This window comes from Nomascus leucogenys, chromosome 8, assembly GCF_006542625.1.
Source record: "Nomascus leucogenys isolate Asia chromosome 8, Asia_NLE_v1, whole genome shotgun sequence".
NCBI lineage: Eukaryota > Metazoa > Chordata > Mammalia > Primates > Hylobatidae > Nomascus > Nomascus leucogenys.
Window position 1 is genome coordinate 106,217,047 of NC_044388.1, and position 26,181 is coordinate 106,243,227.

General features: G+C 45.9%; 1 protein-coding gene across 2 annotated transcripts in view; it reads left to right on the plus strand.

Annotated features, from left to right (window-relative positions):
- Positions 1-26,181, plus strand: part of GPR107 (G protein-coupled receptor 107) — an 83,996-nt gene that overhangs the window by 33,295 nt on the left and 24,520 nt on the right. For both annotated transcript variants that reach the window (XM_003264243.4, XM_030818030.1), the window contains 7 exons: positions 1,172-1,279; positions 2,548-2,681; positions 9,725-9,800; positions 10,893-10,966; positions 11,373-11,490; positions 14,794-14,924; positions 17,858-17,901. In XM_003264243.4, the coding sequence (XP_003264291.2) occupies positions 1,172-1,279; positions 2,548-2,681; positions 9,725-9,800; positions 10,893-10,966; positions 11,373-11,490; positions 14,794-14,924; positions 17,858-17,901 (685 nt within the window). The remainder of the gene's footprint in view (positions 1-1,171; positions 1,280-2,547; positions 2,682-9,724; positions 9,801-10,892; positions 10,967-11,372; positions 11,491-14,793; positions 14,925-17,857; positions 17,902-26,181) is intronic.

Genomic DNA, 26,181 nt, shown 5'->3' on the forward strand with positions numbered 1-26,181 from the left:
ATTGTCCATGTGTTTAGAAAAGTTTTCTTATTCTGGCTAGCTCAGGGGATTAAAATACACATTCACATTCACAATTGAGTTTGGCACGTGGTTTAACATATTAATCATTCCAGCTCATATGTTCTTGGTCTTTTATTTTTATTTTTGTCAGATGTCTTTTTTTCCCCATTTTTATAAGTTGTGAGGTACAGTATACATGCAGAAGAGTGTAAAGTACTTATATTGAGTTTAACAAGTAACTATGAACAGTCACCTTTATGATTCACCACCCAGGACAAGAAATAGAACAGTTCCAGCACCTGAGAAACCTTGTGTCTCCCTCGCAGTCCTTCCCAACTCTAGAGCAACCCCTGTCATGAAAAATGCTACCATAGTCACTTCCTAGCTTTTCTTTGTAGTTTAATAGGTATATACATGTAGCCCTAAAAATGTATTTCAGGGAGATTTCTTTTTATTGGTAGAACTTATGGCTGAAGTAAAATTTTCTTAGGCTTGACCAAGAAGTCATATTCTCTAAGTCTATCTGTCTTTTGCTTTACATTAAACTTCATTTAAACTCATGAAATGTGTGAGAAACAGAAAACTGTCTAAATGTGGAAAATGTAGCCTTCATTATTGTTCTCTAAAACTGTAGTTGTAAATTTTGATGAGGAAATATTGATTGGTTTTCAAGTATAAGATGAGCCTCCTTTTTAAAGAGTATTTTATACCTATAAAGAGCAAAATAATACGTTAGCTTGAAGACTAGATAACTACATCTTAGGTTATCTTTGAAGACTTCCACAAAGACCATCACAGATGGCTAGATCTGTGATAAAACAGGCATAGTAAAATGTTCATTGTAGAAGTGAGGTTGTGGCTATGTAGCTTTCACTATAAAATTGTCAGCTGTTCTGTATGCTTGAAAATTGTAACAAAGTATCGGAAGGGAATCATAGAATAAGAAGATATCTCTTTAAACTCTGCTGTGGGAGAATCGATAATTTAAGCGGTCTGTCTTTATTTCCTTCAATCCATTAATATTCATAATTTATTTCTAAGGTTTAAAAATACAGCTGAGTAGAATTTGAACAAAAAAGTAAACAATACTTTAAAAGAAAAAATAAAAGAAAAAAATATATATATAGCTGAAGATTTGGGTACCCTTAAATGTTTTCTTCTTCACTTTCAGTTTTTCTTTAACATCAGCACTGATGACCAAGAAGGCCTTTACAGTCTTTATTTTCATAAATGCCTTGGAAAAGAATTGCCAAGTGACAAGTTTTCATTCAGCCTTGATGTGAGTACTGTTTGGAGATTGTTCTACGTGGATTTTGTCAGCATAAAATGCGAGATTTGTTTCTGTGTAAGATTAGATTCTAAGAACACTTAAGAAAAGAATGTGGACAGACACACATTCCTGCCACTGTGCAGGATACTTCAGCAGAGGATTCATAGGAAAATACAAAGCAATTTAGGATGTGTCTGCACTTCAACCTGTGCATTAAGAATGTGGTTGTTTTGGCCGGGCATGGTGGCTCATGCCTGTAATCCCAGCATTTGGGAGGCTGAGGTGGGCAGATCACCTGAGTCCAAGAGTTTGAGACCAGCGTGGGCAACATGGCAAAACCCTCTCTCTACAAAAAATATGAAAAATTAGCCAGGCATGGTGGTACACACCTCTAGTCCCAGCTACTCAGGTGGGAGGATTTCTTGTGCCCAGGAGGCAGAGGTTACAGTAAACCGAGATTGCATCACTGCACTCCAGCCTGGGCAAAAGGGTGAGACCCTGTCTCAAATCAAAAAAAAAAAAAAAAAGTGGTTATGTGGTTATTTGCTGGTACGCACTTTTTTTTTTTTTTTTGAGATGGAGTTTCATTCTTGTTGCCCAGGCTGGAGTGCAATGGCGTGATCTTGCCTCACCGCAACCTCCACCTCCTGGGTTCAAGCGATTCTCCTTCCTCAGCCTCCTGAGTAGCTGGGATTACAGGCGCCTATCACAATGCCGGGCTAATTTTTTTTTTTTTTTTTTTTGAGACGTAGTCTTCCTCTGTCACCCAGGTTGGAGTGCAGTGGTGCAATCTTGGCTCACTGCAACCTCCGCCTCCTGGGTTCAAGCGATTGTCCTTCCTCAGCCTCCCGAGTAGCTGGGATTACAAGGGCGTGCCACCACACCCGGCTAGTTTTTGTATTTTTAGTAGAGACAGGGTTTCACTATGTTGGCCAGGCTGGCCTTGAACTCCTAACCTCGTGATCCACTCGCCTCGGCCTCCCAAAGTGCTGGGATTACAGGTGTGAGCCACTGCACCTGGCTCTAATTTTTTTTGTATTTTTAGTAGAGACGGGGTTTCACCGTGTTGGCCAGGCTGGTGTTGAACTCCTAATCTCAGGTGATCGTGATACACCCGCCTCAGCCTCCCAAAGTGCTGAGATTACAGGTGTGAGCCACCATGCCCAGCCACTGGTACTTACTTTCTTAAGCTTAAGTGAAACAACTGAGATTCCAAATTGCTGAATAAGGGATGACATGTTCCTGAAAAGTAAAAATTAATTTCATGCTGGTTTCAGATTGAGATCACAGAGAAGAATCCTGACAGCTACCTCTCAGCAGGAGAAATTCCTCTCCCCAAATTATACATCTCAATGGCCTTTTTCTTCTTTCTTTCTGGGACCATCTGGATTCATATCCTTCGAAAACGACGGTAAACCATTACTTCCTTGAGCCCTTCAACCTAAGAGCGTGTTGAGATTTGAATAATTTCACTGTTTGTTGGCTCCTGAACATGAAGGCAGCTGGCACTTAGCAGTGTTGTTCCTTTCAAAGGGCATCTTCCCAGAAACAGTATGAAGATTGTGTGGGAGCATTATGGTGTGGGAGCCCTTTGCATGCCCTGGTGTCTGTTCACTTCCTGTTGTTTTGTTTAAAAAGCAAATCTAAATTTTTTTTTTTTTTTGAGACATATTCTCACTCTGTCTCCCAGGCTGGAGTGCAGTGGCGTGATCTCAGCTCGCTGTAAGCTCCGCCTCCCAGGTTCATGCCATTCTCCCACCTAAGCCTCCCAAGTAACTGGGACTACAGGCGCCCACCACCACGCCCGGCTAATTTTGTTTTTGTATTTTTAGTAGTGATGGGGTTTCACCGTGTTAGCCAGGATGGTCTCGATCTCCTGACCTCATGATCTGCCCACCTGGGCCTCCCAAAGTGCTGGGATTACAGGCGTGAGCCACCATGCCCGGCCCTACGTATTTTTAATGGTATGCAAGCAAAATAGACTGTATAAGCTAAGTGTTTCCGTGGTGGAGATCCTACAGTCCAGGACTGAGAGTAAACACATGGGTCTCACTCAGGGGCTGTTGCTTCTGGAGAGGAAGTTAGTGACGATGAGCACTGCCTGGCGAGAGCATGGAGTTACTGCTTAGAACTGAAGGTCTTGGCTCAAAGCTGCGCTGGGATAGATTCTCTGCATTGACTTCCAGATGCTTGTCACTGGACAAAACCTCTTCAAAGCCCATCTGCCTGGCTTTTAGCCTTTTTTTCTGAAACCTCTGAGGCTTTAACTTCCTGTACTTGGTTCTTCAGGGGAGCAGCTGCATATGTGTGAATTCTTTCTCCTTCCAAGAAAATTGAAAACAAAATATTAATATTCACTTAGAGAATTGTGTAAAGTATTATAAGGCTCATAAACTGAGTAAATGATGGTATGTGAATATGCTATTATAATATGGACTGATTTAAATTCATAGAATAATTAAGCATCCTGAAATACCTCTTTCTGTGGAGCATTGGGATGGACATTGAGACTTCTTTAGTCCCTGGTAGCTTGATTGTCTTCTAATGAACATGCTCAGAGTCTGGTATATTAGACTCTGGCTGGGTTCAGTTGCTGGTACCTATTTGTTGTGATATCCTGTACACCCACCAGATAGAAAGAGTTTCTTGTTTACTTGGGAAGGAGCTACATAATCATGTTTGGGCTAGATTTTCAAGCAGCAGTTACTAAGAAAGAATCTTATGGGCTGGGCGTGGTGGCTCACACCTATAATCCCAGTGCTTTGGGAAGCCAAGGAAGGAGGATCACTTGAGTCCGTGAGTTTGAGACCAGCTTGGGCAACATAGAAAGACCCCATTCCTTTTTTTTTTTTTCGAGATGGAGTCTCTCTCCCCTAGCCCCCAGGCTGGAGTGCAGTGCCTAATCTCAACTCACTGCAACCTCCGCCTCCGAGTTCAAGCGATTCTTGTGCTTCAGCCTCCGAAGTAGGTGAGATTACAGGCATGTGCCAACATACCCAGCTTATTTTTATATTTTTAGTAGAGACGGGGTTTTGCCATGTTGGCCAGGCTGGTCTTGAACTGCTGACCTCGGGTAATTTACCTGGCTCAGCTTCCCAAAGTGCTGAGGTTACAGGCATGAGCCACCACACCTGGCCCAGCAAGACTCCATTTCTACAAACAAATTTAAAAATTATCCAGTTGTGGGCTGGGTGCATTGGCTCACATCTGTAATCACAGCACTTTGGGAGGCCGAGGTGGGCAGATCACGAGGTCAGGAGATCGCGACCATCCTGGCTAACACGGTGAAACCCCGTCTCTACTAAAAATACAAAAAATTAGCCTAGCGTGGTGGCGGGCGCCTATAGTCCCAGCTACTCAGGAGGCCGAGGCAGAAGAATGGCGTGAACCCGGGAGGTGGAGCTTGCAGTGAGCTGAGATTGTGCCACTGCACAAAACAACAACAACAAAAATTATCCAGTTGTGGTGCTGCACGCCTGTAGTGCTCACTACTTGGGAGACTGAGGTGGGAGGATTGCTTAAGCCCAAGGGTTCGAGGCTGCAGTGAGCTATGTTTGTGCCACTGCATTCCAGCTTGGGACACAGAATAAGACTGTCTCTAAGAGAGAGGCAGATGGAAGGAGGGAAGGTTATAAAAACTTAGGCCATAAAAGTTTTGGGGTGGGTTTTTTATTTTTATTTTTTTTTTGAGACACAGTCTCGCTTTGTCACCCAGGCTAGAGTGCAGTGGTGAGATCTCAGCTCACCGCAACCTCTGTCCCCCAGGTTCAAGCGATTCTCTTGCCTCAGCCTCCCAAGTAGCTGGGATTACAGGTGCCCGCCACCATGCCTGGCTAATTTTTGCATTTTTAGTAGAGATGGGGTTTTGCCATGTTGGCCAGGCTGGTCTTGAACTCCTGACCTCAGGTGATCCACCTGCCTTGGCCTCCCAAAGTGCTGGGATTACAGGCATGAGCCACCGTGCCCCGCCTCAGTTTTGTTTTTTTTGGTTTTTTTTTAAAGAAAGTTCTACTTTTGTCTTTACTGGAAAAGTAAGAACTAGGAGTCAGATCTGATTTCAGGTGTGAACTTGGACAGTGACTGCCTGTGTGCCTTGCTTCACTCTAAATCTCTTTTTTCTTGGCTATGAAACTGGGACAGTAATAGTTACTCTGCCTTCCTGTAAGAGTCTTGGATTCTTAGACTTGTTCTGTGATTCCCCCTAAGATAATGTATATGAGAGGGCTTTGCAAATCAGGGTGCCATCCAAACATGAGGTATTTATAAAATAGTTTAGTAGCCAGGGGTTCAGTGGTGTTTTAATTTTCCTTTAGTTATTGGTGGCAATAGTCATTGTCACTGGTTCGCTTATATCAAATTGTGGTAATAGTTTTCTTTTTTTCTTTCTTTTTTTTTCTTTTTTTTTTTTTTGAGACAAAGTCTCTCTCTGTTGCCAGGCTGGAGTGCAGTGGCACAATCTTGGCTCACTGCAACCTCCACCTTCCAGGTTCAAGTGATTCTTCTGCCTCAGCCTCCCAAGTAGCTGGGACTACAGGCATCTGCCACCATGCCTGGCTAATTTTTGTATTTTTAGTAGAGACAGGGTTTCACCGTGTTGCCGGGATGGTCTTGATCTCTTTACCTCGTGATCCACCCGCCTTGGCCCCCCAATGTGCTGGGATTACTGGCATGAGCCACTGTGCCCAGACCGTGGTAACAGTTTTCAATCTGTGGTTAAATGAGGCTGACCTATTGTGTACAAGTCTCATCTGTAATTTTTGTTGGAGTATAGTGTGCATGGGGGAAGGTCTCATTTAAGTTCTGCCCATGCTTTCTCAGGAGTCTTAGAGTCAGTTCTGGTAGGCTGGAAAACCACATGATATAAAAGCATATGACCAAGGCCGCCAGGCGCATTTCACTGGCCCCTGAAAGCTGGAAACAACTGAGAGATCTTTGCCTCATTTATTGAGGCCCAGAGAGGGGAAATGAGAGCCAGTGTCACCCAACAGAGCTGGGACTGGAACCCGGGCCTGCTTGCTAGTATGTGTCAGGCCCCTCCCAACTTCGAGTGTAGGGAGAACTAGTATTTGAGCCGAGGTCAGCGAGGCTTATTCTTTCCATCACATCTCTGCCCCATCGTAGATGTTCTAACCATGGACTGCAAGTCAAGGTTGCCAGAGTGTGAATGAGCACAGCTCTTTGTGGTGGGTGGTTTACACTCTGGGTAAATCTCACTGGCATTCAGTAGTTCCAGACTATTCTGGCCTTGACTTCCCTTTTGACCTTCAGGTAGGTGGGCCCTGGAACAGGAAAGTACCAGGGAGGAAATGAGCCCAGAAACTGATATCCCTTTGTGGCACACTCTCATTCTCACTCGGTGCCAGGCCCCTTTCCTGCTCTATGGTTCCCCTTCATTTCCTGTCCCCTCTCCCACTCCTTCCCAGCCTTGGAGAACTGCTCAAATGTGTTGCATATACGTTTTTGGACTTCTTTTTTTTTTGAGACCTAGTCTCACTCTGTGCCCCAGGCTGGAGTGCAGTGGTGCAATCTCGGCTCACTGCAACCTCCGCCTCCCGGATTCAAGCAATTCTCGTGCTTCAGCCTCCTGAGTAGCTGGGACTATAGGCGCCCGCCACTATGCCCGGCTAATTGTTGTGTTTTTAGTAGAGACGGGGTTTCACCATGTTGGCCAGACTGGCCTACAATTCGTGACCTCAGGTGATCTGCCTCTCAAAGTGCTGGGATTATAGGCATGAGCCACTGCATCTGGCCTGATTTTTTTTTATATTTCTCTATTCTTATAGATAAGTACTGTTTATTGGTGTTGCATTTATTTTAAATTTACATAAAATATCCATAGACGTTGTTGTACATTTTTTACTCAGTAGTATCCCTTCTGCGATCTAGCCATGTGGCTGAGTGTGCGTCTCATTCATTGATTTTTACCTACTTCACAGCACCCCATGCTCTGTGTCCTCACATTTGACTGCTTTGGTCCTTTAGTGATGGACACACGCCTGGACTGCCTACATCTCCCTGCTACCCCAGCCAGTGCTGGCATGAACCTCCGAAGATCCCCTGTGGATCTGTGCAGCTTCTGAGCTGCAGCCCTGGAAGGAAGCACACTGTGCCATGGGTAGTTAATTTCTTTTGTTTTCTTTTGTTTTTTTTTTTTTTTGAGACAGAGTCTCACTTTGTCACCCAAGCTGGAGTGCAGTGGCACCATCTTGGCTCATTGCAACCTCTGCCTCCTGAGTGCAAGCGATTCTCCTGCCTCACCCTCCTGAGTAGCTGGGACTACAGGCATGTACCACCATGCTGGGCTAATTTTTGTATTTTTAGTAGAGACGAGTTTTCACTGTGTTGGCCAAGCTAGTCTTGAACTCCTGGCCTCAAGAGATCCTCCCGCCTCAGCCTCCCGAAGTGCTGGGACTACAGGCATGAGCCACTGCACCCAGCCATCAGTTAATTTCGTTAAAGGCCAGATTGCCTTCCAGTGTGGCATATAGGTTTATACATCTACCAGTGGTGCATACATAATAAGGTTTGCTGTTCTCCACATTCTCACCAATACTGACATCTTAATTTTTGCCAATCTGATAGATGTAAAGTGGTATCTTGCTTTATTTTGCATTTCTCTGAATATTGGTGATGTGGATTATCATTTTAGGGACTCATTAACCATTTCCACTTTTGTGGCTGCCTGTATTCTTTGCTTTTTTTTTTTTTTTTTTTGAGACAGGGTCTCACTACATTGTCCAGGCTGGAGCAGTGGCATAATCAAGGCTTACGGCAGCCTCAAACTCCTGAGCTCAAGTGATCCTCCCACCTCAGCCTCCTGAACAGCTGAAACTATAGGGACGCACCACCACTCCTGGCTTAATTTTTGTTTGTTTTGAGACTGTTTGTTTTGAGACAGGGACTCGCTCTGTCACCCAGTCTGGAGTGCAGTGGCACAGTCACGGCTCACTGCAGCCTTTGCCTCCTGGGCTCAAGTGATCCTCCCACATCAGCCTCCCAAGTAGCTGGGACTACAGGTGTGCACCGCCACACCCAGCTAACTTTTTGTATTTTTGGTAGAGACGGAGTTTCGTCATCTTGCCCAAGCTAATCCCAAACTCTTGGGCTCAAGTAATCTTCCCACCTCAGCCTCCCTAAGTGCGGGATTACAGGCATGAGCCACTGCACCTAGCCTCATAATAGTCTTAATATGTTCTATTAGGTTAATTCCTAAGGGGGGGATGGGAAGGAGTAGAGGAATTTAATGCCCAGCAGCCCAAAGGTGGACTAGTATCTGTGACGCGGTGGTTATGGGAATGGGTGCTTTGTCTCATTGGCCTGGGGTATTTGCAGACACCAGCCATAAAGGAGAGAGAAACGGGCATGACCCTGGCTCTTTCTCCTCACACATCCCTACTGCTGACTCCCAGCCCCCGCTACTCTGGGCTGCAGACTTCTCCTACAGCTATTTGTAATCGCTTTCTGCTTTCCTGGGAGTTCTGTGCTGTTTTCTCAGGTCCATCTACCTCATTCTTGCCTCTGGCTTTCCCAGGGTGGTTTCCGGGAACAAGCTGGCAGCCTGTGTTAGATTTCCATTTACTCAAGAGTTGGAATCCATCATGTCTGGCTTTAGTGCATAACTCTCAGGTTCATTCACAACATTAAGTTGTGTATTAGAGATTACTTTAGGACTCCATTCAAGGCCTTTTTTTTACCAGCAAAAAGTACTTCATAAAAAAAGTGGCCGAGTGCGGTGGCTCACCCCTGTAATCCCAGCACTTCGGGAGGCTGAGGCAGGTGGATTACTTGAAGTCAGGAGTTCAAAATCAGCCTGGCCAATGTGGTGAAACCCTGTCTCTACTAAAAATACAAAAATTAGCCGGACATCGTGGCGCACGCCTGTAATCCCGGCTACTCAGGAGGTTGAGGCGGTAGGGGGCATCACTTGATCCCGGGAGGTGGAGTTTGTGGGGAGCCGAGTTCGTGCCACTGCACTCCAGCCTGGGTGACAGAGCGATACTCTGTCTCAAAAAAAAAGTTTTAGCTGGGTACAGTGGCTCATGCCTGTAATATCAACACTTTGAGAGGCCGAGGTGCATGGATTGCTTGGCCAGGGGTTCAAGACCAGCCTGGGAAACTCAACACAACCCTTTCTGTATAAAAAATACAAAACAAATTAGTTGGGCGTGGTGGCATACACCTAAAGCCATCCTCCCACCTCAGCTTCCCGAGAGCTGCTTGATCGCTTGAGCCCGAGTTCAAGGCTGCAGTGAGCCGTGATGACACCACTGTCCTCTAGCCTGGGTGACAGAATAAGACCTTGTCTCAAAAAAAAAAAAAAAAAAAAGTTTAATGTTTGTAGTTTGCACAGATTATATTTCCTGTCTCCTTATAAATATAGCTGATGTCTGGAGGTTTGGCTGTCCTTTGGGAGAATGGAATCTTCCTTTAATTCTTTTCTCTCTGTTTTTATAGGAACGATGTATTTAAAATCCACTGGCTGATGGCGGCTCTTCCTTTCACCAAGTCTCTTTCCTTGGTGTTCCACGCGGTATGTATTAGCATTTTGGGGATCATTCATGAAATTACGTATAATGCCTGTGTGAGCAGGCAAAAGAAATTTGAAGAAAGGGGATAGATTGGTGGGAAACAAAGACAAAGAATACATTTCTCATAAAGCCTCCTCTTGTCTGGGAGGGCCTGGCCATGCGGGTAAATGATTACCACCTCCCCTCATATGAGACTTCAGACATCTTCTAATACTGCTTACAGACCTACAATTTTTCTAGAACACTTATTATTGTTTTTATTTCTTTGTTTTTTTTTGTTTGTTTGTTTTTGTTTTTTTACCATTTCTAGAGATGAGAGTGCCACCTGCTGACTTGTTTCCACGACTTTTTTTTTTTTTTTTTTTTTTTTTTTTTTTGAGACGGGGCCTCACTCTGTTGCCCAGGCTGGAGTGCAGTGGTGCGATCTCTGTTTACTGCAAGCTCCTTCCCCCAGGTTCATGCCATTCTCCTGCCTGAGTCTCCTGAGTAGCTGGGACTACAGACGCCCACCACCATGCCTGGCTAATTTTTTGTGTGTTTTTAATAGAGACGGGGTTTCACCATGTTCGCCAGGATGGTCTCGATCTCCTGACCTCGTGATCCGCCCTCCTCAGCCTCCCAAGGTGCTGGGATTACAGGCGTGAGCCACTGCGCCCGGCCTCCACGACTTTTTTATGTTTCCAGATATTCTGTCATGTAGCTATGTGATTTGAAGTTCAGTTCAGTATTAGCATATTTATCTGAGAGAAAATTGATGCTATAAAGCTGGAGGCATGAGAATTGAGCTTCAACTTTGAGTATTTGGAACTTATGCAAATTAAAATGAACTTGCCCAAGGGGGTAAGATCATAACTTCTCTTGTCTGTGGGCCTCCAAGTGCCTATGGAGCACACTTGCAAGGATGACAGTCTCTAGACATGTACTCTTTGCTGTACTTGAAAGTGCCCTCCTTGGAAAAGGCAATAATATATCCAGTGGCAGCGTCACAAAATGACAATGATTTGGATAATTTCCCATCTGGGTCCAAGTTAAAAGATTCTTTGTGGAGCCATGTAGATAATGAGTGATTCTGAAATGCAGTTGTTTGATTTCAGATTGACTACCACTACATCTCCTCCCAGGGCTTCCCTATCGAAGGCTGGGCTGTTGTGTACTACATAACTCACCTGTAAGTATGCAGGTCCACGTGAAATACACCATGAAATGACATACAAGACAAGTGGGGGTGGGCAACAACCTGCCCTGAGTTAACCAGCCCTGCCCTCCTGTGGCAGCCTGTCTGGGCCCCTGCCCTACTAGAGGAGTGTAGCTTGTGGGTAGCTGTCCAGACTTGGGAACTCGGGCTTAGTGGCATGCTCCTGCCTCCCTGCGGCCATTGGCTGTTCAGGCTGTGGGGTGCAGAGCTAACTTTGTGTTCCCTGAAGGAAGTGGTGCTCATGTATGATGTATTTCGTAAATTTGGCTGCCCGTCTTTTGTAAGAAGCTTGTGAACTCATAGAATGAGCTATGCAATCTAACTGGCAGTGAGAGTCTAACGAGACCCTCTGGTGTCTGTTCCTTGTTTTCTCTTCCAGTTTGAAAGGGGCGCTACTCTTCATCACCATTGCACTCATTGGCACTGGCTGGGCTTTCATTAAGCACATCCTTTCTGATAAAGACAAAAAGATCTTCATGATTGTCATTCCACTCCAGGTAAAAGAGCCCTCATCCCGTTTGTCACTTCCTTTCTTGGCACTTAGCAGGGCTCAGCTTCAAGCCTGTATGGGAAGAGGGAGTCAGCTCACCCTGAAACCCCAGCTTCTGCTAGTGGATGTTGAAGACTGGGATTCTCTTTCTGAATTCTGAATAGACTTCGGGTCATTGCACTGGGAGATGCTTGGCCATCAGTCAGCCACTGGCCTTTGGGCACCTAGATTTTGAGTAGAGAGCTGCTGACGGTATAGGGAGACACACAGTAACACATAGTACTGTTTTCTCTTCTGCATCATTTGCTTCATAACTAAATGGTGCCCTTGGCGAGGAAGCTCAGAGATGTAGTGATTTTATTAACAAAGTATTTTAAAACCATGCACTACACCGGTGAGTTTCCACAGGTAGAATATGGTAGTAGACATGGGGGCAAACATTTCCTGAATCCTTACCATGTTTGGGGCCGAGGGCTGAGGCCAGCCTTGCAAGGCTGTGAGTCTTTTGGGGGAGGAGCCTTGTCTTACTGGAAGCAGAACTTGGATGTAAAGAACCTACAATGAACAGAGAGGTTTTAGCAGGGATGCGCAACTACCCTGCTGTGCTTGACCAGACAGCATCTGCTTGACAGAGTTGGCCCCGTGAGCTGTTCTCACATTTTGGAGCACAGAGTAAATGTGGAAGGTTGGGGGTGGAAGGGGACAACTCCTGAGGCACCCAGATCAGCCCTCCCAACTCTGGCAGACTGCAGCAAAGCTTCTCTCCGAGTTCTGACAGACCTCATCCACCCTTATGTTCAATAATGAGGAATGTGTGTTGACATCACATGAATGGGACAGGCCAGTTGCTCAGGGTTTCCAAGGAGAGAGTAAGCCCTCAAGTTGGAAGGATCAAGGAGGGCTTTGTGACAGAGATGGGGCTGGCCTGGGTGTTGAAGGAAAGGAATGTGACAGAGGCAGTGGCATGGCAGTAGATACATATGACCTTGCTGCCTGCTGAGCAAAACATGCTGAGGGACTGTGCCGGTCTTTTGGCTTTCGAGCCACTGGGGCCACTTCTTCAGCCAGACTGAGTCCTACAGCCTGCCGAGGTCTCGGAGTTGTGAATGACGGAGCCTGGGTTGTCACCCGGCTGTGCGTGTGCCTCTTCCCTTTAGTAGATTCCCTCATCCCTCTAGAGTCTCCCCCCACCAGCCTGAACTATGCTGTCGTGGGGCACAGCCTTCCAGGAAGCCTGTCCTGGGCTTCCCTGAAAGACAAACACACAGAGTTCCATGGAATCATCAGTCTGAGAAAATAAGGACATTTAACAAATTAAGAAAGTTAGGAGTATTTAGACAATAGAACTAGTCTGGGAGGGCCTTGAATGTCAGCCTGAAAAGTTAAAACTGCTTCCTTTTGGCCATGGGCAGTGACAGAAAGTTTCTAAGGAAGGAGTAGATGATGTCCATGCAAAATGGTGTTTCAAGAACACTCTTGACACATTGTTCAACACTGGGAACGTTCTGTCTCTCATGTAGTGTGTGAATTAAGGACAAAATGGAATTTTGAATTTAAGATTTGAAAGCCTTTGTTTTCTACTTTGTCTTCTTATTTTGAGACAGGGTCTCACTCTGTCACCCGTGCTGGAGTGCAGTGGTGATCATGGCTCACTGCAGCCTTGAACTCCTGGGCTCAGGCGATCCTCCTGCTTCAGTCTCCCGAGTAGCTGGGACCACAGGCGCGCACCATCACGCCTGACTAATTTTTTTTTTTTTAGTAGAGGTCGGGTCTCACTATTTTGCCCAGGCTGGTGTCAAACTCCTGGACTCAAGCAGTCCTTCCGCCTTGGCTCCCCAAAGTTCTGGGATTATGGGTATGAGCCACCGCACCCAGCCCTACTTTGTCTTTTTAGATGGAGCCACAGATGCTAATGTTTTGGATAGACAGGGCTTCACGAGCAACGTGGGACAGGGAAGAACCCAGAAGCTGAGTGTCATTGGAGATGCTGAAATTTCAGATAATTTTTGCATTAGTATTAAATGAAATTTCAGATAATTTGATTCTAAGTCCGGTATAGAAAGAGAAATTACACTTAGAGACTTCCTAAATAATAGCACTACCAATTTTACATGCAAAGTGTGCAGGATTACCTTTACAGCAAGTCAGGCAGAGTATTTGGGACCAGGGACTTCTCATGGGGTGTATAGCTGGAATGATAATCTCTGCATCCATTCCCAGTGGTAATCTTCAAAAGGAAGTATTATAAGTGGTAAATTTCCCTTATGCTCTGTGGCATCTCAGTTTAGCCAGCGGAAAGACTTTTTATAAAGACTTACACTAAGAGCCTAATAATGGGCCTGAGTATATGAGGCAAAGCCTTACCTTTGGAGGGAGAAGCAGTGTGCAGACTGGTGAACCTCAGTGGAAGAACTTGCCATGTCCTGTGTGGGGAGGACCTGGACTTGAATGATCCTGTGAGCAGCAGTGTGGCCACTCAGCTGTAGGGCTGGCATCAGCCGTTCTCACCGCTCTGGTCTCTGAAAACACAGTTCCATCGTCTGGCACTTAGATGAGTTATTGTCACTGAGCACCATGGCCTGAAAAGTGTGGGCATTATGGCTAAATAGGGTGTTAAGTGCCACCTGTCCAGCAGTCCAGCACCTGAGTGACTCCACTGGGTTTGGGGTACCTGAAAAGCAAAGTGTCCCTGTTATCTGCTGCTGCATAACAAATCACCCTAAAACTCAGCGACTTAAAACAACAATAACCTTTCATTCTCTCTCTCAGTTTCTGTGGGTTAGGAATTCAAGAGTGGCTAGCTGGGTAGGTCTGACTTGGGTCTTGTGGTCATAGTCACACCGTGGCTGGGAGCATCTTGAAGTCTCCACTCGCATCTGTCTTCTGGGCTGAGAAGCTTGCTCAGGTGGGGACTGGGACAGCCGGGGCTCCTGGGGGGCCTTTCCGTCTCCACATGGTCTGTACAGCAGGGTAGTTTCAGGGTAGCCAAACTTCTTACAAGAAGGCTTAGGGCTCCAAAGGTCCCAAGAGAGCTGGGTGGAAGCTTTATCTACCTTGGAAATCACACAGCGGCACTTCCATTCTTACTGTATTAGAGCAATTACAGGCCTGTCCAGATTCAGGGGGATGGCATAGAGACTCTCCTTGATAGCAGAGTGGCAGAGTTCTGGAAGAGTACGTGGGACTGGAAAGAATGCTGTGGTCGCAGATCGCAGGTCTGGAGGCCAAGGTGTACACCCCACACTGGGGCTGCTAGCATCATAACAGTCCACCCATGCTTTGGGGCCTCAGCAAATTCTCATGTCTGTAGGTCCTGGCAAATGTAGCCTACATCATCATAGAGTCCACCGAGGAGGGCACGACTGAATATGGCTTGTGGAAGGACTCTCTATTTCTGGTCGACCTGTTGTGTTGTGGTGCCATCCTCTTCCCAGTGGTGTGGTGAGTAGCTCACAGGGAGGGAGGCCACATGACAGGTTGGCTGTCAAGCCGGACAGCTGAACTGGCCATTCCCAAATTGATCTCAGCCACGTGGGATGTGTGTTTAAAAGTACAGCTTTCTGAGTCCCAGACTGACCTGAATCAGCCTCCAGGGGCAGAACCCTGTGTCTTTTTCCAGTTACTCAGGGTATTCTGGCAGAGCTAATCCGTCACCATGAGCTGGCATTTAACAGAGTTCTAAGACAATAGAGAGGAATTGGGAAATGAGAACTTGGTAGTAACTTAAAGCAGCAGCCTGAATTTGTGGTGGTGGTAGGGAGTTGGAGAAATCCCATAAACAGCCAGTTCTTGCCAACTTAGGTGGAAAATGAGGAAGTTCATTAACATAAAACTAGTGATAGTTCTCAGCACACAAACATTTTTTATATTTTCAGAATGGATTGCTCCATTCCTGGAAATGGCAGTGTTTAGATGCATAGATTGTGCATTGGGTCTGTGTAAAGAAGTGTTAGTGTCAAGTCAGTGGTTGATGAGAAAATATCCTTATTAAATCACATGCAAAGTGGTAGAAATTCAGAAGGCTAGCAGCAATAAAACACTTTACCCTTAGTGATCTCATTCCATGGCTATTGGAATGCAATTCTTTTGAAATAAATTTTAAAGAAAATAGATTTACCCCTGCCTTCCATTTGAAGTGAAGTGTTTCTTTTTTTTTTTTTTTTTTTTTTTTTTTAACCCGAGATGGAGTTTCACTCTTGTTGCCCAGGCTGGAGTGCAATGGCTCAATCTCGGCCCACTGCAGCCTCTGCCTCCCGGGTTCAAGTGATTCTCCTGCCTCAGCCTCCTGAGTAGCTGGGATTACAGGTGCGTGCCACCATGCCCGGCTAATTTTTTTTGTATTTTTACTAGAGACAGGGTTTCGCCATTTTGGCCAGGCTGGTCTCAAACTCCTGACCTCAGGTGATCCGCCTGCCTTGTCCTCCCAAAGTGCTGGGATTACAAGGCATGAGCCACCGCACCTGGCTGAGGTGCTTCTTATTGCAATGCCCCATCCAGTAAATTAATATTTTTGAGGATCCTGGGGTTTGTCAGTTACTCTCATTGTTTATAACATGGTGCCAATGGAGAGTACTTCTCATTCCAGCCAGTTAGATTCACTCTTCACCCTAATTCCATCATACATCACACATGATCTCGTATCAGTTCAGCAGACAGCTACCAGCATAGAAGACGGTATGAATGATGCTCCTACCTCAGCCTCCTGGGTAGCTGGGACCCCAGGCACACACTACCATACCCAGCCAATTTTTTGTAGACAGGGTTTTGCCATGTTGTCCAGGCTGGTCTCAAACTCCTGGGTTCAAGTGATCTTCCCACCTCATCCTCCCAAAGTGCTGGGATTATAGGCATGAGCTACCGCACCCAGTGGAATATGAATGACTCTTCCTCCTCACTGCAGCCTCCTGCCATCCTGCACAGGAATTAGTCACTCGGGTATCTGTAACGTAGGATGTCCAGCATTGTTTCCAGATCGATAAGAGCACCTCATTAGGGAACAGAGGTTCACACCCTACTTTTACACATGCCACTATCAGAACAGTCAAATATAAGGAACCCCAACAAGCTGTCGAGGTGTAAGCAGCCATTTCCTGCCCCTTGTTAATTACAACACTAATGAGCAGATTCCAAATGGCAAAATTTCTTAAGGTTAATATCCTAAAAATTACTGTAAAATGAAAAAAGCAAGTACTGGAGAGGTGATTCAAGGTTAATAATATTTTTAGGCCAGGCGTGGTGGTTCACGCCTGTAATCCCAGCACTTTGGGAGGCCGAAGCGGGCGGATCACAAGGTCAAGAGATTGAGACCATCCTGGCCAACATGGCGAAACCCCATCTCAACTAAAAATAAAAAAATTAGCTGGGCGTGGTAGCATGTGCCTGTAGTCCCAGCTACTCGAGAGGCTGAGGCAGGAGAATTGCTTGAACCCAGGAGGCGGAGGTTGCAGTGAGCCAAGATCATGCCACTGCACTCCAGCCTGGTGACAAGAGCAAGACTCTGTCTCTAAATAAATAAATAAATAAATAAAATAATACTTGTAAATATCCCGATTCACCCAGCATTGCTTCAGGGCCAGCAGTGTACTGGTTAGCTTTCGTGTGGTGTTCCATTCAGTTCTCAAGCAGATAGCCCCTCTCACAGGTGGGCAAATTACGGAGGATTTAGGAAGAACAATTGATTTGCTGACAAGAGTGAGTGACAGTGTCAGACCACAGCCACCTTCCCTCACACAGCCTGTCTGCCTGTGCCCTGTTCAGTCCTCAGGAAAGTCTCTGTTGGTGGCTTTTCATGGTGCCTCCACCTCTCACCTGCGGCTCTGTGATAATGTTAATGTTCCTCTGCCTGAAATGTAATGGTGGTCATTAGGTAGCAGCACATCACAGCCCCAGACAGTGTCCCTGGAGGCTGGCATTTTTCAGCAATGTTAAAAATCTCCACTCAATGAGTTTGCATGGAGCCGTATGTTCACAGCTCTTAGACCTAGACTCTAGAAGTCAGCTGGTGACTTTCTTCTAGGGTTTATTCTCTTCTGGTGGCAGGTGAGCTCAGTGATGCTCCATTGTCATGGGAGCGTTGGGTGGGGTGGTTGTGGGAGTGAGAGATTAACGGGAGCATTAAATGATGGAGTTTTGTTTTCTCCTCACGCTCTGGTCCCTGCTAGCCTTATTGCCACAGATTTGGCCAGCAGAGGGCGACTTTACCTCAGACGTGTTGATATCAACCATCCCCCGTTTTAGGGAGCGTGCTCTAAAGTGATGTAGTCCAACCTTTCAGCATGTAATTGAGAAATTCAGCCTCAAGTTACTAGAGCTGGAAATAGAGAGGAGTGCAGATCTGTCAGCTAACTTTTTGTTCTCTAAATGTTTATTTTTAGGTCAATCAGACATTTACAAGAAGCATCAGCAACAGATGGAAAAGGCAAGTTCCCTTGTGCTCATTTTGTGTTGCTCAGCTTGCTGTGAACCCACGTGCTGGGGCACTGTGGAGGAGTAGAGGCGCCCTATGGTCTCAAGACGCTGTCTTCCTGGGAGGAGAGCTAGGGGAGGCCTGGGGCCCACTTCGTGAGAGCAGCCAGGGGTAGTTTGGAGAAGGAGGTGTTGAGTCAGTTGTATAAGGAGGAGGTTGGGGGTGACTGCTGCTTATTAAGATGATTCATTTCATTTCCACTCGTGATTGTGATTTTCACCTTCTCAAAACTGAGTCAGGAAGAGAAAATCTTGTCTTGGAAGGGCCAGATAACACTTCTCTGTGAGAACAGGAGGGATAATGGATTGGAGATGGCTATGTGTAAAGCAACCCTGCCTGCTGATTTAACACACTTTCAAAATAGATGTGTCAGTATTCATTTAAAGCAAGACTCTGGTGACAGAAGGAACCTTGAAAACTACCTGATATTGAAATGGTTGTGCCCTTTATAGCCCTTTTGCATCTCCTTGACTTTCCGGTCATGCCTCCTAAATCAGAAGAAAAGCTGCAAAGAAAATGTTTTGTGTGGTTCTGGGCTTATTTGAATAATGTTCATGACCACAGGCTGCCATAGCACAAGTGGGAATTTCAGACCACAAGGGTTTAAGGAGCAGTGCTCTCTCTCTGAAAGCTCAGAACGGTCTCTGGATCCATGATATCGTACACCCAGTGTGGATATTAACATTCTTTAACACAGGTTACGAATAATAAATAAAACAGGTTTTTGTTGTTAATAAAGTTTTGTTGCTGAACCTATTTCTGATCATTTAAAGCCAATGTAGATTCATTTTAGAGAATCTGGAAAATGTGTAGTAGCTGTCAATCTTATTTCATAAACCTGGTATATAACTAATAATGCATTATTTCTTTAAATAAATTAAATTAAACATGACTTTGAGGCTTCACGCCAGGGTCAGCCCTAGGTTGTTATTTAGGGCACAGTATTCTGGAGGATCTCGCCAGTTTGGGCCTGGAACAGATAGTATGGTGTTCCTGCTGTCCAGGCTCACGTAACTTTTGCTGCTAGGCAGCCTGTGTGCAAGTCACACCCAGGCTAGGAGCCTTGGTTGGTGGTCAGAGGCCAGCCTCCCAAGGCCCACGCAGCTTCTGCGACCTGCACCAGCTTTTGTTTTCTTTCTAGTCCTGGGAATAGCACTTCTCTCGTTTTCTCATTTTTTTCCCTCAAAGATACCAGGTTCCCTTCTTTTCCCTCTGGAGTGTCCTCTTGTGATAGGTTCTTTTCAGTGGCTTTAAGTAGGAGTCACAGAGCTTTTGCTTCTAGCCGGGCTACATAGCCTTTCTTGGAGCCCAGTAAAGCACCCTGCCATCATTAGAAAAACCCAAGGTAGGAAGTACAAATCCACCTCTGGGAATAATTGGGGATATTCTTTTTTTTTTTTTTTTTTTTTTTTTTTTTTAGGCGGAATTTTGCTCTTTTTTGCCCAGGCTAGAGTGCAATGGCGTGATCTCGGCTTACTGCAACCTCCGCCTCCTGGGTTCAAGCAATTCTCCTGCCTCAGCCTCCCAAGTAGCTGGGATTACAGGCGCCTGCCAATTTGGGGATATTCTTCTTTTTTGAGACAGAGTCTTGCTCTGTCTCCCAAGCTAGAATGCAGTGGCACGATCTCTGCTCACTGTAGCCTCTGCCTTCTGGGTTCAAGCGATTCTCCTTCCTCAGCCTCCCAAGTAGCTGGGATTACAGGTCCCTGCTACCATGTTCAGCTAATTTTTGTATTTTTAGTACAGATGGGGTTTCACCATGTTGGCCAGGCTGGTCTTGAACTCCTGACCTCAAGTGATCTGCCTGCCTCGGCCTCCCAAAGTGCTGGGATTACAGATCTGAACCACTACACCCAGCCTGTTTGGGGATATTCTTGTCCTTATTTTTCTTTTATCATATTATATAAGAAGGTAGTTTTATTATATTTGTAACTTGTAACTTGGTGAACAGGTAGGCTTTTTCTTTTTTTTTTTTGGAGATGAAGTCTTGCACTGTCTGCCAGGTTGGAGTGCAGTGATGGGATCTCAGCTCACTGCTACCTCTGCCTCCCAGCTTCAAGCGATTCTCCTGCCTCAGCCTCCCAAATAGCTGGGATTACAGGCGCCCACCACCACACCCAGCTAATTTTTTGTATTTTTAGTAGAGACGGGGTTCCACTGTGTTGGCCAGGCTGGTCTCAAACTCCTGACCTCGTGATCTACCCGCCTCGGCCTCCCAAAGTGCTGGGATTACAGGCATGAGCCCCCGCGCCCGGCTAGGCTTTTTCTTATTTTAATATATCACGATGAGACCATTTAACTTTATTATCTTATACACTTCTGTATTTCTCATTGGTTCTTCCGGCTGTTTGGCTAAAAATGTGTAAAAATCGCCGGGCGCGGTGGCTCACGCTTGTAATCCCAGCACTTTGGGAGGCCGAGGCGGGCGGATCACGAAGTCAGGAGATCGAGACCACGGTGAAACCCCGTCTCTACTAAAAATACAAAAAAAATTAGCCGGGCATGGTGGCGGGCGCCTGTAGTCCCAGCTACTCGGAGAGGCTGAGGCAGGAGAATGGCGTGAACCCAGGAGGCGGAGCTTGCAGTGAGCCGAGATCGCGCCACTGCACTCCAGCCTGGGCGACAGAGCGAGACTCCGTCTCAAAAAAAAAAAATGTGTAAAAATCCCAAGGGCAGTGCTTTTTGTTGGCGACACTTACCTGTGTGTTTCTCCTTGCTCGATCCTGCCCCTTGATGAATTCCTCCCTTCTTCGCGTCCTCCCCGACTCCTGCTTCGTCCTCCTGACTCGCCTACCTGTTCAGTCCTCCATCTTGCTTTAGCGAGTGTGGGGTGGCTGTGGTGACTGCCACTGGGACCATTTATTCCAGCTGAGGTTGGTTGGTAGCTGAGGATCTTAGTAAGGTGCTCTGTCTGCAGTAGATGGCACAGCAGGTGAGGCAGCGTGGGGTCAGCTTTGTCCCCCGGCATTAACTTCCTTTAGCAGGAATGCTTTTATCATGGCCTGGGCACACAAGGCAGTTTCTCATTTTTTTCCACCAGGTGACAGCATGAGACCTTCAGCAGAGAGCGAATCTAAGAGCAGGAAGTCGCATAGGTAAACCAGGGTTCACATTCCCCATTCTTAGGAAGACATCTGCTAAGGAAGCACCCATTTCTCATCAGCAAATATCACAAATCCTTTGAAAGAGGGACAGAGCAGATTAGAACAGGATTGTCGTTTTGGTTCCTGTTCTTTTCCCTGAATTGATTGAGGCTGTGAGATGCTTTTGGGCATCACTCTGTACCCTGAAAAGTGGTTATGCTTGCGACACTCCCAGAGCCAGAGCAGCCATGTTCCCAGCTGGAGCCTCCCCTGCAGAGAGGTCTCAGGAATGGCCTGTGCTGGAGCTGCCCTCGGGTGTGACTACAGGGCGGCTGTGTGCTGTGAAGCTTGCAGGAAAGCGGGAGTGAGCATGCTGCTGGTCGCTGGTTCTGGGATCTATGGCCCCATTGACCCTCTGTGCCCCCTCGATTCACTCCTCCTGAGATCTGGAGGCAACTAGGAGCACAAAGGCTACAGGCAATAATGTCTCCTATTAGATTTGGAAGCTTTGCTGGATAGAGCCTGACATTCTGTTTCCTGTTCTCAGGCTCATTATTCCAGTGACTCATTTCATGGCCTTGACAGTAACTTGGGCTTTTCTTTTTTTTAATTTAAAATTTTTGTAGAGATGAGGTCTCACTATGTTGCCCAGGCTGGTCTTAAACTCCTAACCTCAAGCCATCCTCCTGCCTCATGAGGCCTCCCAAGATGCTGGCATTACAGGTGTGAGCCACTGCATCTGGCCACTTTGGGCTTAAGAATCTCATTTTTAGGCCGGGCATGGTGGCTTATGCCTGTAATGCTAGCACTTTGGGAGGCCGAGGCAGGAGGATTGCTTGAGGCCAGGAGTTTTAGACCAGCCTGGGTGACATAATAGCAAGATCCCATCTCTACCAAAAACCACACAAAAAACTATGGCAGACCAGTCTGGGCAACATGGCAAAACCCCACCTCTACAAAAAGATACAAAAATTATCCGGGCTTGATGGCACATGCCTGTAGTCCCAGCTACTTGGGAGGGTGAGGTGAGAAGATCACTTGAGCCCAGGAGATCAAAGCTACATGGAGCTGAGATTGTACCACTGTACTCCAGCTTGGGCAACAGAGCCAGACCCTGTCTCAAAACAACAACAACAACAACAACAAAAAAAAACACCATGGCAAAGAATCTCATTTTTAGTTTAGGTGCAGTCCGGGCCCAGTAACTGCAAGTGAGAGACATGCTATTTGTAGTTTTCCTTCCTGCGTTGGGGTGAATACAGCTTTCCGTTCTGGGATGAATACAGCTTTCAGTTTTGGGGTGAATACAGCTTTCAGAGAGTGTTTGTTTGGCTTTTACTTTGTTGTCTCTGGATTCCTTTTGACCAAACCTGAGGGAAGTCTAAAGGAAAGCATTGAGGCTGCCCACTGTCCTTTAGCCGCGTCTTTGTCTCTCCTGTCACGCGCTGTGGCTTCTCTGAGGTCCTCGGTCACTGAGACTCACAGCTGCACTGCATCCTCTGAGAGGGAGCTTAATTGAGTCTCGCACAGACACACCTAGCGCTGGCTCCACTCTGTCTCGCCTGCCAAGATTTACTGGCTCTGACTGCCCTTGAGCCTGCATCCCCGTTCCCTTCTCTTTCTCCAGTGTCATTACCTTATAGGACTGGCGTCAAGATACACACCGTAAATTTAATTAACAGTTTCTGCTGCTGACCGTCCTTTTTTTGGGCCTTGTGTTTCTGAGGAAGAGTCAGAAGATGTATTCTGAAGAGCCTTAGCTTTCATGTGAGCTTCAGAAGTATTTAAACAATCCCGGTTGGTTGGCTGCAGCATTGATGGAGGAACGGCTTCATTCCGAGGTGCCGCCGTGCTCTGAAAGGAGCCGCGACCATGCGAGGCATTTGTTAGGGCAGCGGTTCTCAAGGGGGTCCTCAGGATCAAAACTGTTTTCATAATCATATGGTATGAGTCTTTTGTACTGTTGACATTTGCCTGATGGTGAAAAGCAATGATGGGTAAAATTGCCGGCACCCTCACGTGATTCCAGGCTGTGGCACCAGACTCTACCAGTAGCCACTGCATTCTTTACTGTCACCTACTCACAGTAGGGTGAAAAAGGCTCATATCACTTAAGAATGGTCTTGAAATAATAAAGCTGTTCATGTGATTAAATCTCAACCCTTGCCTTTTAATGTTCTGTGAGACAGCATGGGAGGTGTGCACACAGCGCTGCTGCTGGGCCTGAAGTGTGGTGGGTATGGCCTTGAGGGAAAGTACGTGTGCACTTGTTTGAATTGCAAGCTGAACTAGCTGCTTTTATTTTATTTTGGTGTTGTTGTTTTTTATTTATTTATTTTTTTGAGACAGGGTCTTGCACTGTTGCCCAGGCTGGAGTCCAGTGGTATAATCTTGGCTTACTGCAGCCTCAACCTCCTGGGCTCAACGGATCCTCTCACCTCAGCCCTCAAAGTAGCTGGGACTACAGGCGTGTGCTGCCATGCCTGGCTAATTTTTGTATTTTTTGTAGAGAGAGGATTTTGTCATGTTGCCCAGGCTAGTCTCAAACTCCTGAGCTCAAGTGATCATCCACCTAGGCCTCCCAGAGTACTGAGATTACAGGCATGAGCCACTGTGCCTGGCCAAGCTGCTTTTATCTGGAAGAATGACTGTTATGGTGACACAGACATGAGTTTTTGGTGGACATTTTCTTGAAAATGAACAAAGTGAACATATTACTTCAACAAAAACAACTAATAGTATTTGTTGCCAGTGATAAAGGAAAACTTGTATTTATCCCTGTCAGCCTGACAATTTCCTAACTGACAGTTTCCCAGATCTTTTTTTTTTTTTTTTCTTGAGTCAGGCTGGAGTGCAATGGCACAATCTCAGCTCACTGCAGTCTTGACCTCCTGGGCTCAAGTGAGCCTCCCACTGCAGCCTCCTGAGTAGGTGGGACTACAGGTCTTTCCACCATGCCCAGCTAATTCTTGTATTTTTTGTAGAGACAGGGTCTCAATTTGTTGCCCAAGCTGGTCTCAAACTCTGACCTCAAGTGATCCGCCCACCTCAGCCTCTCAAAGTGCTGGGATTATAGGTGTGAGCCACCACGCCCGGCCAGTTTCCCAGTTCTTATAAGACTTCTGATGTAAGCAGAGGTGACACTAACAATGTGATTTTTAAAGAATTCTATAATGAAATGTTTCTGTATCTGGGAGATCTGCATAACACACTGAAACATTGTCTTCCACCTGGCCAGTGCTGGATGTTCCATAGTCATGCACGGGGGTAAAAGCTCTCCTGAAAATGCAGGATGGACCAGTGGAGTTTATTAATGTAAGAGTGTGGAAAGTTCATTGATAAATTTCAGATTCCCCACCTCCCTCATCTTTAGAAACAACCTCTTGTCAGGTTTTAATGTAGAATCACAGACTATTCACAGTAATCTGAAAAGGCCTACATCTATCTGTATGGGGCCAGATTTTCTTCATATATTTTCACCAAATACTCCCTCACAGCAAGTTGAATGCTGATTGAATCAAATATGAGGACCCAGCTGCATGTTATTAAGCTAGACATTAAAGAGAATTACAAAAATAATTCCGGTCTTCTCATTCTTTTTTTTTTTTTTTTTTTTTTTTAGAAAAGAGGTTTTTTATTTTGGGGCCAGGCACAGTGGCTTGTGCCTGTAATCTCAGCACTTTGGGAGGCAGAGGCAAACGGATCAGTTGAGGTCAGGAGTTTGAGACCAGCCTGGCCAACATGGTAAAACCCTGTCTCTACTAAAAATACAAAAATTAGCTGGGCGTGGTAGCACACACCTGTAATCCCAGCTACTCGAGAAGCTGAGGCAGAAGGATTGCTTGAACCTGGGAGGCGGAGTTTGCAGTGAATTGAGATGGTGCCACTGCACTCCAGCCTGGGCCACAGAGTAAGACTCCGTCTCAAAAAAATGTATACATATATTATTAATTAATTTTAGAGACAGGGTCCTGTGTCACGCAGGCTGGAGTGCAGTGGTGTGATCATAGTTCATTGTAACCTCAAACTTCTAGGCTCATGTGATCTTCTCATCTTAGTCTCCCAAGTAGCTGGAATTACAGGCATGCACTACCATGCCTCACTAAATTTAAAAATTTTTTTTTGTGGAGATGGAGTCTCACCATATTGCCCAGGCTGATCTTGAACTCCTGGCCTCTAGCTATCCTCCTGCCTCAGTCTCCCAAAGGGCTGGGATTATAGGTGTGAGCCACTGGACCCATCCTGTTTTACTTTCTGATCCATATTTGTAGATATAATCATATTAACCAAAAAACTTGGGGTCTTTAGGAATTTTTAAAAGTGTGAAAAGGTGTTCAGACCAAAAGATGGAGAACTGCTGTGTTAGAGATGAGGCTTGTTGAGTCTCTCATGGACATGGGGATGTGAAGATGACTGAAAGCCTGTCTGGTTCTCTTCCTTTGCCTATTGAGCTTATTCCAGACTTAGTTGGCCAGATGCTTGTGGTTATTTAAGATGTCTGTTAGTCCAGGGCAGCTTATGCCAAAGAACTCTGTTGTATCTGGGTGTGTTCATATAAACAGACCTAACAAAAAACCTACTAGGAAAGACAAGAGGAGAAATAATCACTGAGTGCATCATGGCTGCAACTCATGTTTATATATTTAATTCTTATTTTCCATCCTTGCTTTCCTTGATTGGTAGTTTTTATCCCTTTGGGGAATAATAGACCTATTTGAGAATCTAGTGAGAGATACAGACTTCCCATGTCTACATGAAGTTTTCCATGTAATACCATGGGATTCATGGACCCCAGATTTAATAACCTCTTCTTTAGATTAATTTAAATCATCTTATTACCCTTCTACAGTGATTTGGATAGGAACACACCAGCCGCATGATGTGAGACTTCCCCAGAAGGACTCATTCCCAGGAGAGATCCTCTCCCTTTTTTCCGCTCATTTTTTTCTTGCTTTCTCTTTTCTATCACTTCCACTGGAATAGACCTCAAAGAGCAGTTCTGCTCTGGTCTTTTTTGTTTTCTTTAAAAAAAAAAAAAAATAGGCCAGGCATGGTGGCTCTCACCTGTAATCCCAGCACTTCGGGAAGGTGAGATAGGTAGATTGCTTGAGGCCAGGAGATCAAGACCATGCTGGCTAACACGGCAAAA